Source organism: Pteropus vampyrus, unplaced genomic scaffold, assembly GCF_000151845.1.
Source record: "Pteropus vampyrus isolate Shadow unplaced genomic scaffold, Pvam_2.0 Scaffold9, whole genome shotgun sequence".
Classification (NCBI taxonomy): Eukaryota; Metazoa; Chordata; class Mammalia; order Chiroptera; family Pteropodidae; genus Pteropus; species Pteropus vampyrus.
Window position 1 is genome coordinate 4,380,124 of NW_011888790.1, and position 15,573 is coordinate 4,395,696.

The 15,573-nt window shown below is 33.7% G+C and overlaps 1 protein-coding gene and 1 pseudogene across 1 annotated transcript in view; both read left to right on the plus strand.

Annotated features, from left to right (window-relative positions):
* Window positions 1–7,285: 7,285 nt before the first annotated feature.
* Window positions 7,286–7,404, plus strand: LOC111730254 (annotated as a pseudogene).
* Window positions 7,405–7,688: 284 nt separating this feature from the next.
* Window positions 7,689–15,573, plus strand: part of RAP1B (RAP1B, member of RAS oncogene family) — a gene marked incomplete at its 5' end in the record, with an annotated part of 20,116 nt that continues 12,231 nt past the window's right edge. The window contains 2 exons of the mRNA XM_023520658.1: window positions 7,689–7,692; window positions 10,760–10,767. Of these exons, the coding sequence (XP_023376426.1) occupies window positions 7,689–7,692; window positions 10,760–10,767 (12 nt within the window). The remainder of the gene's footprint in view (window positions 7,693–10,759; window positions 10,768–15,573) is intronic.

The following is a 15,573-nucleotide window of genomic DNA, read 5'->3' on the forward strand; positions in this document are numbered from 1 at the left end:
AAAATGAGTCAGAGCTCTTGACCAACACTTAAAGATTTCTGTTATCTTAACTATAGATTAGAGTCTGTTGTCATTTCCCAGTTTTTTTGTACACTGAGATTGTCAGACTGTGCTTTCCATTGTCTACTAATCATGTTCCTGTTTTGCTACCTTCTGTGTCTGTGCTCTCATTATTCTTTTCCTTGGTATGTTCTTCTATATTGAAATGCTATAACTTTTATTCTTTTGCCTCCTTCATAAATCTGTTCCTGACCTCTCTTCTTCTGAATCCACATAATTTTGTTTTTCTCATATTTTTCATTTTTGTATGTCTCATCTTTTCTACATAATTCTAAGCTTGGGAGCAAGTATGTTTTGTTCATCTTTTTAACCTTCATGGTGACTTCACTTAATGCATATTCAAATCCTAAGTAGATGAAAGGTACACTTTTCTGATTAACCAAATTAGTGTTCCTTCATGATAAATAAATGAGGAAACTCATGTCAAAATACATCATACATTGTAAAGGCTATACCAAATATTGTCTTTTACCATAAACACTCAAACTTGGCTCTTATGCTAAGTACTGCACACAGTTTGGTTTTTTACTTCCATGTTTTATTTCAGAGAAAAGTATGATTCTGTTGTGAAAAAGTAAGTTATATGGTACCCCAAAATGTTTGCAAGCTGTTTTCTAAGCCTTCACAGTTCCACATCTTTAAGATTATGAAACATGAGAGGAATCAAATTCCTATCAAGATGTATTCCACCTAAGATGACCAACCATCTTGGTTTGCTCAGAACTGAGGATTTCCTGGGACACAAGATGTTTCAGTGCTAAAACCAGGACTGCTGGTCACCCTGATTTCACTTAATGATGTAGCCATCTCCTTTGCTTATCACTGTTAGCATAGTTTCAAGGAAGTGTAATAAATGCCTGGTAACTAGGTGATTTTGTGGGAGTGGCGTTGGGGGCACTTGGACTTTTATTTATTAAGTTTCTGAATATTATTTATTTTGGACAGACATTCTTTAATGTTCAAATGAAAATAGAAAAGTGATTCATCTATTTAGGTATGTATTTGTTTACGACATATGGCATTCTTATCAGAAGCTGTTTCTACTCAAATTTTTAATTAAAAATTTCACAATCTTTCAGATGATTAATACTTTTTAAAGGTACTTTATTAGCTATAGTAAAGTCTGAGGTGGCCTGAAATTTTCTTCTTAGTTCTCGTTAAAGTGATGTAAGCTTTGGTCATAGATTTGAAGAGACTGCATGTCTAAAGAAATGTCTAGGATAGTCTGTGCCTTATCATTCATTCCTTTGCTGGAATTAGCATTTGTAGGTGTTCATATTATATAAATCAGAGAACCCCATGGCTGAGATCTGATAGCGCGTATATAACTTAAAGGGGCTATTAATCCTTGCAAATTTTATCAGCTATTAAGTTATAGGGACATGCACTGTGCCTGATGGTATTGGTGGAAAAGAGCCATTAAAAATATTGATATTTTATACTAAAAAGGATGTTAAAACCTGATTTCTACTCCCTACACCCTTTTTGGGGGGCTCTTCCCATTTTGTAATTATTAAATTTTAACGTGCCTCATGGGGCTACGTGGAATAAATGTCCTTAATTTGATTAATCTGTAGGCTAAAATAGGCTCTTCTGGTATGGTTTGTTTGCTTGTTATTTGTTATTTTTCTTTTAAGAATGTTAAGAGTCCTTTTGATGTTTTAGCTTTTTGTGTTTCTTTTTGCCAGCTTACAAGACTTGCCAGCTTTTATCCTGGACCACATTGTTGTACAAAAGTTACTTGTGCCTTTAAAGCAAATGTATCTAACATTATATTCCTGTATAGAAGTGAGTAAAGATATGATTTGGGTGATGAAAAGAAGAAAATGGGAAAATTTAAGTTGAGAAAGAATGGCTTTTTTTTTTTTTTTTTCCATAAGAGAAGGAAGAAATCTATACTTCACTTATATTAGTAGTAGAGTCATCGTTTCGGTTGACTTTTAGTAGGTACATTTATTTTTTTAGACTGTAAAAGAATGTGAAGTAAACACTGACAGTGATGTCACCATAGCAGTAGCATGTGTTTATTCCTAGAGAAATCAGCAATAGGTTGTAAAGCCTCCTGTTCACAGAAGGCTTTAGATAAACAGGAAAAGGAGCAAGTCCAAAGGCACTGTGTGGGCAAATGATTTTTATGTTATGATTTATGTACAATACAAAATAGTCACTGAGTGTTTTACACTGAGAAACCCATTAAGCCTAGAAGATTTTGGGTTTTATACAATATTAATTTTTTTCTGTTCATATTTCCATTTCTCATTAACTGGCAAAAGAGTCCATCAAAGTTCATTTGATGAAATCTTACAACTAAAACTATAAAACCTTAAAATTGAGATTTGTAATCATCTGAATAAATTATTTATTTCAAATTAATAAGCCAGGAATATTGAATGGTACACATGGTACATTTATAATCAACTAAACAAACCAATGTTCTGTTCTATGCCTGAAGCCTTTCGAACACAAGCAGTGAGCATCTTCCTTCTAATCTCTTTAGGAAAAAAAGATGCTACTACCATGTCCATACCATGTCAGTTTTTACTCTGCTGTCTTTGAGACCTATTCCAAAAGATAAAAGATATATAATAAAAATAAGTCTATTCCTCTTAGGTACCCTATCTGGTATAATGGCCTCACAGTCCATCTCATGCGGCGTCTTAGTTTTCTGTCCACACTCACCTAGTCAGTCACCATATTTTCTTAATACTCGGTTTCTGTGATCTTTCTAAAACAGATGTTTATATCCTTTCCCAACTTGCAAACTGTCAGTTTCTTATAGAAAATAAGTCAAACTCTTAAGCAAAGAGGGTCTCCTTCCTTAGCCACCTACCTCTCCCCTGCGATGGGTGTGCTTATGATGTGATGAATTCTCTCATGCTAATCTTTTTCCCCAGAAAACTCTCATTATCCATTGAACTCCCCTAGTCTTTTAAAACATCCACTGATCTGGTTTACATATCCACTTAGACAAGAAGCCTGTCTGACCTGTCCTTACAGGCAGAGAATTCTCTTCTCTGCACTCATAGCACTTTGTTCTGTAGACCCTGCTTGATTGTGAGCTAATGCAGTGCAAACAGTGTAAACATTTTAATATTCCAAACTAAAGTTTCTTCTGGGGCATAAAGGCCACTAAAATATGGTTGTCGTATTTGTTTTTCTCCCAAATTTCTGGGATGCCTTACCTCTTTATCACAATTAAAACTAACATGTCTAATCTGATCATCGAAATTGAAATATATAATAAGTGAACGTTTTCCCTTAATATTTGCTTCCTGTATCCCCCTTTTCCCGTGTGAGAAGTAATGAGAGCCCTTATAAGGTAATGGAGTGGAGAGAATGAAATTGATTCCAGAGACACCAAGGTAGAATGGATCAGACTTGGTAATGGGATGAAGAAGAGAGATCAATCAACTACAACTCTCCCAGATATACGGTTCCGTGGAGTGGAGTGGAGTGGAGTAGAGTGGAGTGGAATGGAGTAGAGTAGAGTATGCTTTTGAAGTCCTTTGGGTGCTTCAAATTTTAAGCACTGTAAATAGCTAGGTAGATGAAATTTTTTTCTTAAATAGCAAGTAACATTTACTGCCTGATTATATGTTACCTGGTATTAAACATTCTGGGTATGGTTAGTTATTTCATTTGAATCTTAAAAACTAAGCAGTAATACTGTTATTTCCATTTTCAGATGAGGAAATGAGGTACAGAAATTAAATAACATGACCAGGGTCATTTAGCTAATCTTTGTTAGAACTGGCATTCTCATCGAGGAAATCAAATCTAAAGCTTGTGCTTATATAACTGTTGTTATATATTTTCATTATTTTTTCTCTTTAAAGTATAGTAAACTAAGGCCTCTGTGTATGTATGTGTCAGATTCCAGGGTATATAGCAAGTAATAAAGTTAATGTCCATAGTTAGGTTACCTAAATTGTGTTTGGAAGATGCAGCACATCTTTGAGTCACTATGTATGCTTATAGAATTTACAGCTAGATCTTACAAGAGGAAAAAAACTGACAGGTTAGTTTTTAGGTCATGTCCAAAGAAGTCTTGGGAGCAGGGGAGAGTTCTACACAAATCCAACCTGTTTGGGAGGGATCTGATCAAACTAATAAGGGGATCTTAAGCCTGCATTATTTCTTCTCTGCTTTTGAAACATTGTTGGAACTTCCATTTCTCTTTTTGACACTTAACTACCTTGCTCATCTATTGACTTTGCTGAGAAATTGGTTAAGAAATTGGTTCCTCTGTGTTTGTCATATTACTGATAAATTGTAATCCTCTAATTAATATATTTTCTCAGAGATGTGATAAAGTACTGAACTGAAAAGTAACTACTATAGTAACTCCAGTAATAAAATTGGAAAACATAACCTTCAATTGCATATCATAGTATCTGTTAGAATAAGCTTTATTTACTGGCAATATTAATCCACAAAATGGTCAAGGGAAGAATTTTTTCTTACTTGAGGTATAAATATAATCAGAATAGAGAAAATGCTATAAACAAATTCTACACTTGACTAGATTTAGAATTTTAGTTCACAGAGAAGACTTTCCTCAGCAGAATATAAGATTGGAAACATTTCCCATGTGCCCTCATTATGAGAGAGAGAGACAACTCAAAGTAAATATGGTAGGCAATATTCATTTTAACAGCTTTCTGTTTATTTTGTAGTTCCCCATTAGAAGTTTTATTATTAAAAGAGGGTATAAGAGGTAGTGTTTAGGCTTCTTATTTCTTCCTCCAAAAATAATTTTTAAATCTGCTCAGATTTGAATTTTGTCATTGTGTCCAACAAATTAGTACCAGGTTCTTGACTTTTAAATTAGTTAATTTTATTTGAGAATGAGAAGAGAGCACAACAATTCTTTTTAGCTGCTAAAATAGTACTTTGGGAGTCGGAGGCGGAAAGAAGAAATCAAGTATCATCTCTTCCAGAAAATGTTCAGTGGGAGAAGTAATGTCACTTGACTTCAGGAACCAGTAGTTAAGTGTTTTTACTTAGCCCTTTATAATTTAAGATTAAAGAATTTCAGACTGGTTGGTGGGGGGGAGGTGTTTTAGCGAAACAACTTGAGAATAGAATTGCTCAAGTTACCAGTGTTTTGGGAAAGTTTTGATTTAACTATCGCTATTTGGAGACCCTTTGACATAATATTTCAAAGGAAAGGAATTTTTCTTTTAAAATGTTGCTTCTCACTTTTCAAGGATTTAATTCTTATAACCTAGTTTTTACATTTATAAATGAGATTAAAGGATAAATCAGATTATGAGGTTGAAAGGGCTATCTCTGGAACCCAAAAGTTGATGGTTTTGACACTGTTCCTGCTGTAGGGTATTTTCTTTTCTGCTGGAATTATAATTCCTCTACAAGGCACATATAAGAACTGTTTTTTATGCCAAATTTGTGTGGTTCATTTTCAATTGGGATTTGTGACATCTGTCAATAATTGATGTGAACTTAAATGGCAATTTACCTATAAAAAATAACTGGTTAGTGGTCTTTTAAAAATCTAAATCATTCCTTTCTGTGCTGGAAATGAATTATTAGTCTTTAGTCAGTCTTTTATTCAACAAACCTTTCTAGACCAAATAGGGTACACCAAAATAAATATGTGCATCTAGTTGATGATGGTAATGACTGACACTTAAGGTTTTTGTAGACTACATACATTCTTATTTATCTGTCCATCAACTCTGTGAAATCGGTATTATCATTGTCCATGTTTTTCAGATTAAGACGCAGACCTAGAAATAAATGGCAACCCTCTGGTAAACTGCATAGTTAGCCCATTGTAGGTCTTCTTATTTCCTGATTTCATGTCTTGCCACCCAGAGTTGCAGAGGCGGTTTAGTATTTACTTTAATGTGTATAAGGAAAACTAAGTTTAGCTTCTTTCTTTATTGATAATGAATTGACTGCACTTGGTTAAGTCTCTAAAAATGTCAGTTGGTTATTTGCTTTCATCTTCTTAAAATATAGGATTGCTTTATTTCATCTAAACATAGATCCACCATTTCAGAAAACAAATAACTCAATTTCTTTGCTTTTCAAGATAATATTGATTCAGGCATTTTCAAGATAACCTTGGTTACAAACTTTGTAACTGGGTTAGTACAACATTTTCTTAATTCCTTTGTTTTGTTGCCATGAGCTGTCCAGTGGATCCTAGGCAAATCTCTGTGACTCTTCCAAATCCAAATTTAACTTCAGCCACAATTTAATTGGCACAATACTCCACCAAAGATGTTGATTTAAAAATACTAAACAGAACAAAGCCTAATGGAAGAGCCTTTTGTTGGAAACAGGATTTAATATAACTCCATTGAGAAAAGACTCTTTGGTACCAAGCCATGTATTATTTTCGTCTTAATAGAAGTCCTGTATAACCACCCTGTGTAAAACAAGCCCTACATTTCCACACAAATTCTCTTACCTTGCTTTATTTTTTCCTCCGTGGTGCTTATCGCATCTAACATTTTATATTGATTTTTTGTTTCCCACCCCCAGATTATAATTTTCAGGATAGGTCATTTGTTCACTGCTTTATTCCCATTGCCTAGAGCAGTGCCTAGCATGTAGTAGGCACTCATTATGTATCGATGTTGACTCTTGAATGCTATACTACAGTAATCTTGATAAAAGATATTGTTTCTTAGAATTCCTTTTTTAATCCTCAGGTTCTAGCACAATTTTTGGATCAGAGTCGACCCTCAAAAAATGTCAACACCAAGTAAATGGCCATGAGTTCTTTTAAATGCATCAGTTTATCATTTTGTTATGCTTTTTTATTTCATAATTACTCTTGTAGTTCATAATTAGAGGCAGTAATTTTTACATAGAAATACATTTTGGACTAAAACTTCACAGTTTTTATTTTCTTTGACTCATACCTCTTCAGAATTTTCTGTTCAGTATCATAGCATCCATTATTTTGTTTTTGTGGAAATAGCAATTTATTATTAATGGAATATTGTCTTAGATAAGTTTACTGAACTTAATGTAGAATATGATTGTTTCTGCTTTTCTCAACTTCCATTTCAAGTAATTATGAAGCAGCTACTGAAACCTGATTTGGAAGGAGCCGTAGGAGGTTTTGTTTTGTCTTTCCATGTCTTTGCTATGATTTTCTCTGAGACTGGAACTAAACAACTTCTTAAGTTCAGAAAAGGAACCAATGCAAGGAAAGCTAAGTCTGTACAGTAAATTAAGAAAGTTGTAGAACTACAGCCATGCCACCCTGCATGTGCCTGATCCCATCTCATCTCGGAAGCTAAGCAGGATTGGGCCTGGTTAGTACTTGGATGGGAGATCGCCTAGGAAGACCAGGTGCTGTAGGCGTTAAAAAAAGAAAGAAAGTAAGTTGTAGAAGGCAGCAGTAAAACAACCTTTTAAATGAATGAATAGAGTACCCAAGAATTTTGCAGGTAATACCAAAAGTGTAAGAGCTATCAGTTACTGTGATTGAAAGTTGGTTGTAGTCACACAAATTTTAGGGGCTTTATGTAAGTGACTAAAATTAGGAATCTTTAAATGTAAATGACATATAATACTTAAAATTACCAAAAAACTTTATTCAAAGATAAGTAGCAGAAGTATTTATGCATTTGAAAAATTAGCGTTGAAAATGTTTCCAGTTTTAACAGTAGTGGAATTTTTAGTGTTTTGATAGTTTTTTACAAATTTAATTGATTTTCTTCATCTGTAATCTTTAGATTGCTAGAGAAGCAGTGTGAATCATGCTTCATATTTATAATTGTGTAAGTGCCTGTTTGTCATAGAAGTTGTACTTTCTTGCTGATGAAGTATAATATAAATGAGCAGTAGCACTATTGATAACACTCCTAAATTCATTTTGCATGTATGCTTTATTCTTGCTTGTTTAACCACTCAAAGAAAATGGGACTCTAGGAGGCTCTCATTAATTAAGAGTTAGTGTAATTTGTGAGTTCATAGATTAAAGCTTGATTCAAGTAATGCTGTATTTGCATATTAACATATAGTCATTGTTAATTAGCGATTCTTAATTTTACAATAATTTCCAAACTGCATCCAGTTTTTACATATAAGTTCTGTTATTTACAAGGAATACCATAAAGGAGAGCATATGTAAACCAATGAAATCCCATCACCTGTACTAGAAATTAAAACTAGAATGTTTCACAGTTGACCGATAGCACTATAATTTTTGGCAAAATGTTTAACAAAGGTTATCCCCTATTGCTGACACATATTCATTTAACACTTTCTGATAGTATTGTCATAACTTCTTGAAGGTTGTTAAAATTTGAATATCAAGTTTTTATTTGATTATAAAATAATTTTAATTGGTCTTCCCATCTCTTTAAATGGCAGTTCATGGCATTAATATGTAATGGTCAGAACTCTGTTAATAATTTCTAATACCACACACTCTAATTTTATTTAATATCCTGGGGGGGTGTTAATCAGTGATTTCTGCTGATGTATAAGAAGATATTGCAAACCAGCAAGCTTCTCAATACAATTGTTTACTTGTGGCATGCCAGTTAAAATACTTACTGCTTAAATCCTTTGCCACCCTATTCATCTTTTTCTAGGTAGACTTTTTGGCATGCAAATTAATATGACAAAGACATACTGCTTTGACATAAGAGAGGACATGTTTAAAATGTCAGTATTTACATTGTTTAGAATATTTTTTTCCATAAAGCACTTAAAATAATGTTTAATTTTATAATTTTCAGTAGTTATGTATCTCTTGGCCCTTTTTGGGAAAAAAGTGTACAGGTTATTAAGGTTTAAAAATAGTATCAAATGAATTTTAATTGGTTCTTTTAAGCTTGCCTATTTTCTTTAAACATGTGCCGTCACCATCAGAACTATATTATTTATCTAAAACATAGCTTTTTTTCCTATCTCCATTAATATTTTATAATTATTCTTTCTGAGTTGAATGGCTAAACTGGTATTTTTCAGTTTCTAGTGGCCACTTTTTAAAAATGCCAATAATTATCAACATTCTTAAATTATGATAACATGAGAGTAATTACAAGACAACCTCATAACTCTTTTACCTTCAGTTTTTAATTTTCATTTATATATTTTACAAATTTACTACTTATTAATACTAAAACTGTCAGGAAAACCATAAGCAATAGAAATAAAATCCCACCACCTAACATATATATTTTTTTAAGTTCAGGAAAATTAAAATTCATTTTGTTTTACAATCTCAAGATTTTCTCACTGCTTCTAAAGTAGTAACACTGAGATTTTCCCTGGACTGTCAGAATTACAGCCTGTGTGACTTGTGGCACAATAAATCATTGACTTGTGTGATTAATAGTAAGAGTCAGAGAAAACACCAGCATTATAAGATTTTTGTGTGGTTATGTTTTTTTAAGACTTACAAGAAGATTATTTCCTATTCTTTCTGCCTAAACTATGTTTTTAAATGATTCAAAATACTAATATGTACTTAACTTTTTGCTTTTGTATTGATGTAGGAGGTTACTGTAAGGTACATTCCAATTTCAGAGATATTAAAATGTGTTTAGCTGAATATAGTAGTAAGCCTTGGAGTCTACAGCTAAAGACTTATAGTTTAGTTAATTTTAACATATTCCAAACTGGTTGCAGTGAGTAACAGGACTGAAATAAGAATAGAAACCTGTGTATGGTTGGAAAATAGTTTTAACTTGTACATTGTATCTCTTCACTTACCTAGAAGAAACTTTCTAAATCAGACAAATGCTGGACAGCAGTCCCCCCCTACATTATATGTTTTATTGAGCCAGTAGGTAAAAGGGTAGAGCAATGACCCTCAACTGTGGGATCAGTTTTGTAACACTGTATTAAGTGGTAGCTCAGACCATTGCTGCTATTATTATTATTTTTTTAAAACTATCTTTTATACTTTGCACAAAACTTTGTTAATATGTGCAAGATACCAGGCCTCTTAAAGAAAATTACATGTCATTCCTTAATTAATTGAGCACATACTATATACCAGGCACTATTTCAGGTTTTAAGGATCTAGTGATGAATAAACAAACAAAAATGCTTGTTTCTGTGGAGTTTACATTATTGCATATCTGTCTCACAACCTTATCAAGTGTATTACTGTCTCTATTTTCCCTATAAGGAAAGAGAAGCTCTGAAAGTTTTCATGACTGCTTGAGGTTATACAAAACCAGGATTTGAAACTTTGGTGCTGTGAAACAACTATGTTATGCTGTCAAAATTGTCCCTCTTTGGAGATCAGTGAAGGAGAACAATTATTCTCAATGCCTCAAACAGTAGTTATCACAAATCCCATTGAAATTCTAATATAATTCTCTCCATCTTAAAATTGTGCATGAAATTTTGGGAATTCACAAAATTTTGGGAATTTTGGGAATAAGCATTTGGGAATAATGCCCAAATGCTTATTCATGAGCTTCAAGTTAAGAACACTTGTACAAGAAGGTCCGGCCCACAGCTCACAAATATACCAGTGCCATCACTTTTCTTCTCCACAACGCCACCCCCCGCCCCCTGCCAACAAGCCAGTGATAGACATTACTTGTCAGAATTGTCTTTTCTGCTAAACCTGGGTACAGCCACACAATCCTCCTAAAAAGAGAACTAGTGTCCATTGCTAGTCAGAGTTGGCATTCACAATGAAATTCATTATTTAATCTCAGTCTAAGAATCTGTAAACAATTTTTCAAAGCTGGTGTGGTAGAAAGCACAGAAAGTCAATATGGGTTTACATCTTGGCTATCGTACTGTTAGACTTTTTTTAAGGAAAAAATACTCCATTGGTATTTATCAGGATTTAAATTAAAATATTGTCATTGTGTGGTCTACATAAGGAAATATTGGTAAAAAATTAAAGATAATGGCTATGCTTTGTTATATTTCCTTATCAGTGTTACTTGTTGGGAAGCTTATTGGTGAGTTAGATGTGTTTAACATAGTTGTTACTATGTTTTTACATTTAAAAGTCTATTGATGACTCCTATCATATTTCTCTACTTCAAAATTTGAATTGTTTTCAATTTCCTATGGAGTTTGGGTTCTGTGGTAAAAATTCTTGGTTGAGTTACTAAAATTAAAACAAATTTTGATAAGCATTATCTGTAATATCCACAAACTGGAAACAATCCATGTGTCTACCAGCTGGTGAATGGATAAAGTGTCACGTATCAATGCAGTGGGTATATTTTTTATCAATAATAAAAAATAGAAGGAACAAATTACTGATAGAAACAATAATATGAGTGAACGTGACTCATTCTAGCAACAATAAATGAAGCAACTGGGAAAAAGAGTCCCAGCCATCTCATTAAGATATGCAATTCCCATAAATGTTTACTTTTTATAATCAATATTTTTTAAATGGTAGTTTTTATGTTAATTCAGTCAGTTATGCCAGTGTTTTTGTTTTGAGATTTTAGTAACATTATACAGTTGTATAGTAAACATTACAACCAGTTTTAGGACACTTCCAGCACCCTAAAATATTTTTGTTGATTCTCTGGTCAGTCCACTCCCACCTCCAGTGGAGAAAGGGTAGGGAATTGTTGGGTACTCATGTTTCCTTGGAGTAGCATTACGGGACAGATACAGGATCTTTGTTCTTCCATTTCTTAGTAAATATGGAACTTTAGTTCTTCCTGCGGCTCTTCTCCTTGCACTATGTACAGGTGCCCTCATCCATAGGCTCCTATTTCTTAGAAAACAAGGAACTTTGGGTTTAGTTTTTCTTTCTAGCTCGTTTACTTTGTGAGCGTCTCTGAAATGCTCTGCAATTGTGTATTTTCTGAGTTAACAACTTTCCATTTTAAGTTTTCTATTCAAGTCTGAGCCCATTTACAGGAAGAAGGGATATCACTGCCTTTATCTCAGCTATAGGATCTACCACAGAATATTTAAGTTTCCTAAAGTTAACTTTAATTTTGTTTTCTATCAAGTCATTTTTATTTTGTGTACAACTTTAAATCTTTACCAATCTACCCCTAAGAGAGACTTATAGTATATTTCCTAAATAGGTTCTTGTTTTCTAAGATCAATTTTTTTTAAGGTATTTGAATCTGGTCTTTTTTATCCTGCTACTTTTAACCATTTTCCTTTGTGAGGAAATTAAATAATTAGTAATTAAGTTGGAATTCTTCAACAAAGTTCTGTCAGTCTTCTTCAGATTAAGGAAAATTCTTAAACATAACTTCAACTAAATTCTAGACCAGTGTTTAAATTCAGTTTTTATAGCTCTACCTTCTACTTTAGCAATTAAAGCGTCTGCTTATTGTTTCGTGTAATTGTTTCTTTGCTGAGAGACCCTTAAAACAAATAGTTCATGTCAGACAGAGGTAAGGGGAAGGAGCAAAATAAAAGGAAGGATTTTGTAGGCAGTTTATATAGAATGATTCAAGGGTAGGTTTCCAAAGGTTTGAGCTAGAGAGAAATAGAGACTATATACTTTGAGGCCTTAGAGTACCAGTTATAGAAGTTAATTATTGAATGTTATTTTGTCCCATAATTTTTTTGTAGTTAAAGTTCCTCTTAAGGTATTAATTTTGATATTTCAAAGGTTAGCCATAAGTCCAGTTGTTAAGTCACCCTTGTTAAAGTCACAGTTTTTGTCATTTACCAATTTAAGTGTAAGAGTCAGGATTATTTTGGAAGTTTATAAAAGTCACAGAAGTTCTTCCTAGAGAATGTTTTGGCTTTGACAAATAAGAGATCACTAGAGTTAAGAAAAATGGTGTCATGGTAATTACCTGGGAAGAGAGGCACACTGGGAACTTTCTGGGTCATAGAAGTGTTTTAAATCTTAATGAGGTGTTTGTGCTTGCAAGGATGTGAGCATATGTCAAAACTCATTTAACCGTAATGGCTAAGATTGACTTGTTTTACTGGATGTAAATTATTCCTAAATAAAAATGATATAAGAGTGATTTTAAAAAGATTTTTTTTTAACAGATGTGTCTTTACAAATAGATTCTCAGGTTCCCTGACCAAGTAGAGATTAGAAAGGAGCTACATAATCAACAATCCCACAGTTATTGACCTTATAATATGCTGCCATGAAGATTTTGTAAGTGACTCAGTGTGAAGTTTGACCACTCCCTTACCTTTTACTTGAATTGGTCCCTGGTTTTACTCATCTTCAACCTGTAGTACTTGGGGCTAGTCTGAATTGGACTGGAGGCTTATCCGGCCAATGCCTCCATCCATTTCAAATGGAGCACTCACTTATTCAGTGAATGGAAACAAAACAGTCCAGGACAAAACAAAAAAACAGACGAAATTTTGCATGAATAGGTGAACAAAAGCAAAGCAAATAGCTGAAGAATTAAATTAATGGCAAAAATATTTACTAAATAACATACCTCCAGGCAAGAACCAAAAGGCCTAATTGCCTTATACAAAGATCTATTTGATGCAAATCCTAGGATAACAAAATAAATTTAGCAGTGTAAGCTCAATGAACCAATTGGAACTCCCATCATTATTACTGAGACTGACTCATCTGATAGCAAATTTAAAAAACAAACAGAAGTTGATCATAAGCAGCCCATTCAGTACACTTGTTTGCCAAAGGGCATCATTTAGAATGATGTCAAATGAGGTCTTGGGTCAACTATCAAAGAATGAGAGACACCATTCAGTATCTTAAACAAAAAACACAAAGCTAACCCTGATACACTGCTGGTGGGACTGCAAATTGGTACAGCCACTGTGGAAAACAGTATAGAGGTTCCTCAAAAAACTAAGAATTGATCTACCATATGATCCAGCAATCCCTCTACTGGGTATTTACCTCAAAGACTTGAAAACTCATACCCAAAAAGATATTTGCACACCGATGTTCATAGCAGCATTATTCATGGTGGCCAGGACCATGGAAGCAACCGAAGGAAGTGTCCTACAATAAATGATTGGCTAAAGAAGCTGTGGTACATATATACAAGGGAATATTACTCAGCCATAAGAAGAGATGAAATACTGCCATTTGCGACAACATGGGTGGATCTTGAGATAATCATGCTAAGTGAAATTAATTTAAAAAACACACACAGCTGAAGTTTTTGATTACTTAAGGAAAAGCTATCCCAGTCAGACACTGCCTCCTCTGAGCAAAGCAGACTACTGGTCGTACATGGTTTTGGGGAATTAAGAGTTCAAAAATAGACAAACTTTCAAACTCAGGAGTGATTTAATGTCTACTGTAGAAGCACTGTCACTCAAGCAAGACAATTGTCGATTGGTTGGCATAAGTTATAGATAAAGAAAAATGGCCGAGAAGTCATCAAAAAGTGACACAGCCCAGCTACTCTAAAGGATAAAAAAAACTGCAGGGAGATGAGTCTTACTTGTGTCGAAGTAGTTGGTTTGCTCTTTGGGATGTTTAGGAAATTCCTCTCTCCAAAGTTACCACATTCCCTGTGTTGGGTTCAGAAACACAAATTTGGAGGCATCTTTAATTAGAACCCTAAGGTTTTTTAAAAATATTTCTCAAATAGATCATTATAGATCTATGTGGTTGGGTAATGTCTGCGTGACACTGATAATAGAAATGAACTTTTTGTGGGTTTGGGGGGTCCCCATTCAGGAACAGAAAAAAATATAGTAGATGGTCCATTTATTTAAAGGCAGAAGTGAAGAAAAACATTTTGAAAGGAAGCCCATGCCATTAGACATGGCATCCTAAGGAGAAATAAAGGAATTGCATGGAGAAATGGGATATTTTTTCTAAGAGTATTGGCTGGAGGGAAAGAACATATAAGAGATTTAACACAAAGAAATATACCAAAGTGAATCCATTCTTGATTGACTGATTTTCAGAAGTAAGGGGCTGTCGATAATTGGCTAATTTATAGATATATTCACTGAAACAAATGGTTATTGGTTGATTAAATGTGTTTAAGCCATTTCTGCTAGTTACTTGATACTATGACTAAAGATTTGTCACTTCTTGATTAAGAAGGTTAAAAACCTGTTCTAGTGGCTACTTTGGTACCATGGCCACTGAACAGTTATTTTTTTCTAGGAACATAGGAGCTTTATATTCTCATATTATGCCCGACCCTGGAAACGTTTAAGATCTTCTTTCTCTGTCCTTAGTATACTGAAATTCTGTAATGATAAGCCTTGGTAGAGTTGCTCCTTTTTGACTTTATTTTGTATTGATTTCCAGTATTTCATAATAGTGAACACTTAGTGGACTTTATTCATATTCTTCAGTTCTGCCTCTGATTCCTGACCATTTTCAGATTCTTTGGACACACACCGCCCCCCCTCCCTCCCTCACTTCAGTTAATAGATATTTGGCCTGCTTTCTCTACTAACTTATTTACCATTTATGTATCTCAAGGGTTGGCACTTTTTTTTTCCCTGTAAATGCCACAGTAAATACTTTGGGTTTTGCAGACCAGATGGCCCCTACTATAACTTCCTTACTCTGCCATTACAGCAAGATAGGAGCCACAGACAATACACAAATGAATGGGCATGGCTATATTTAATAAAACTTTATGTACA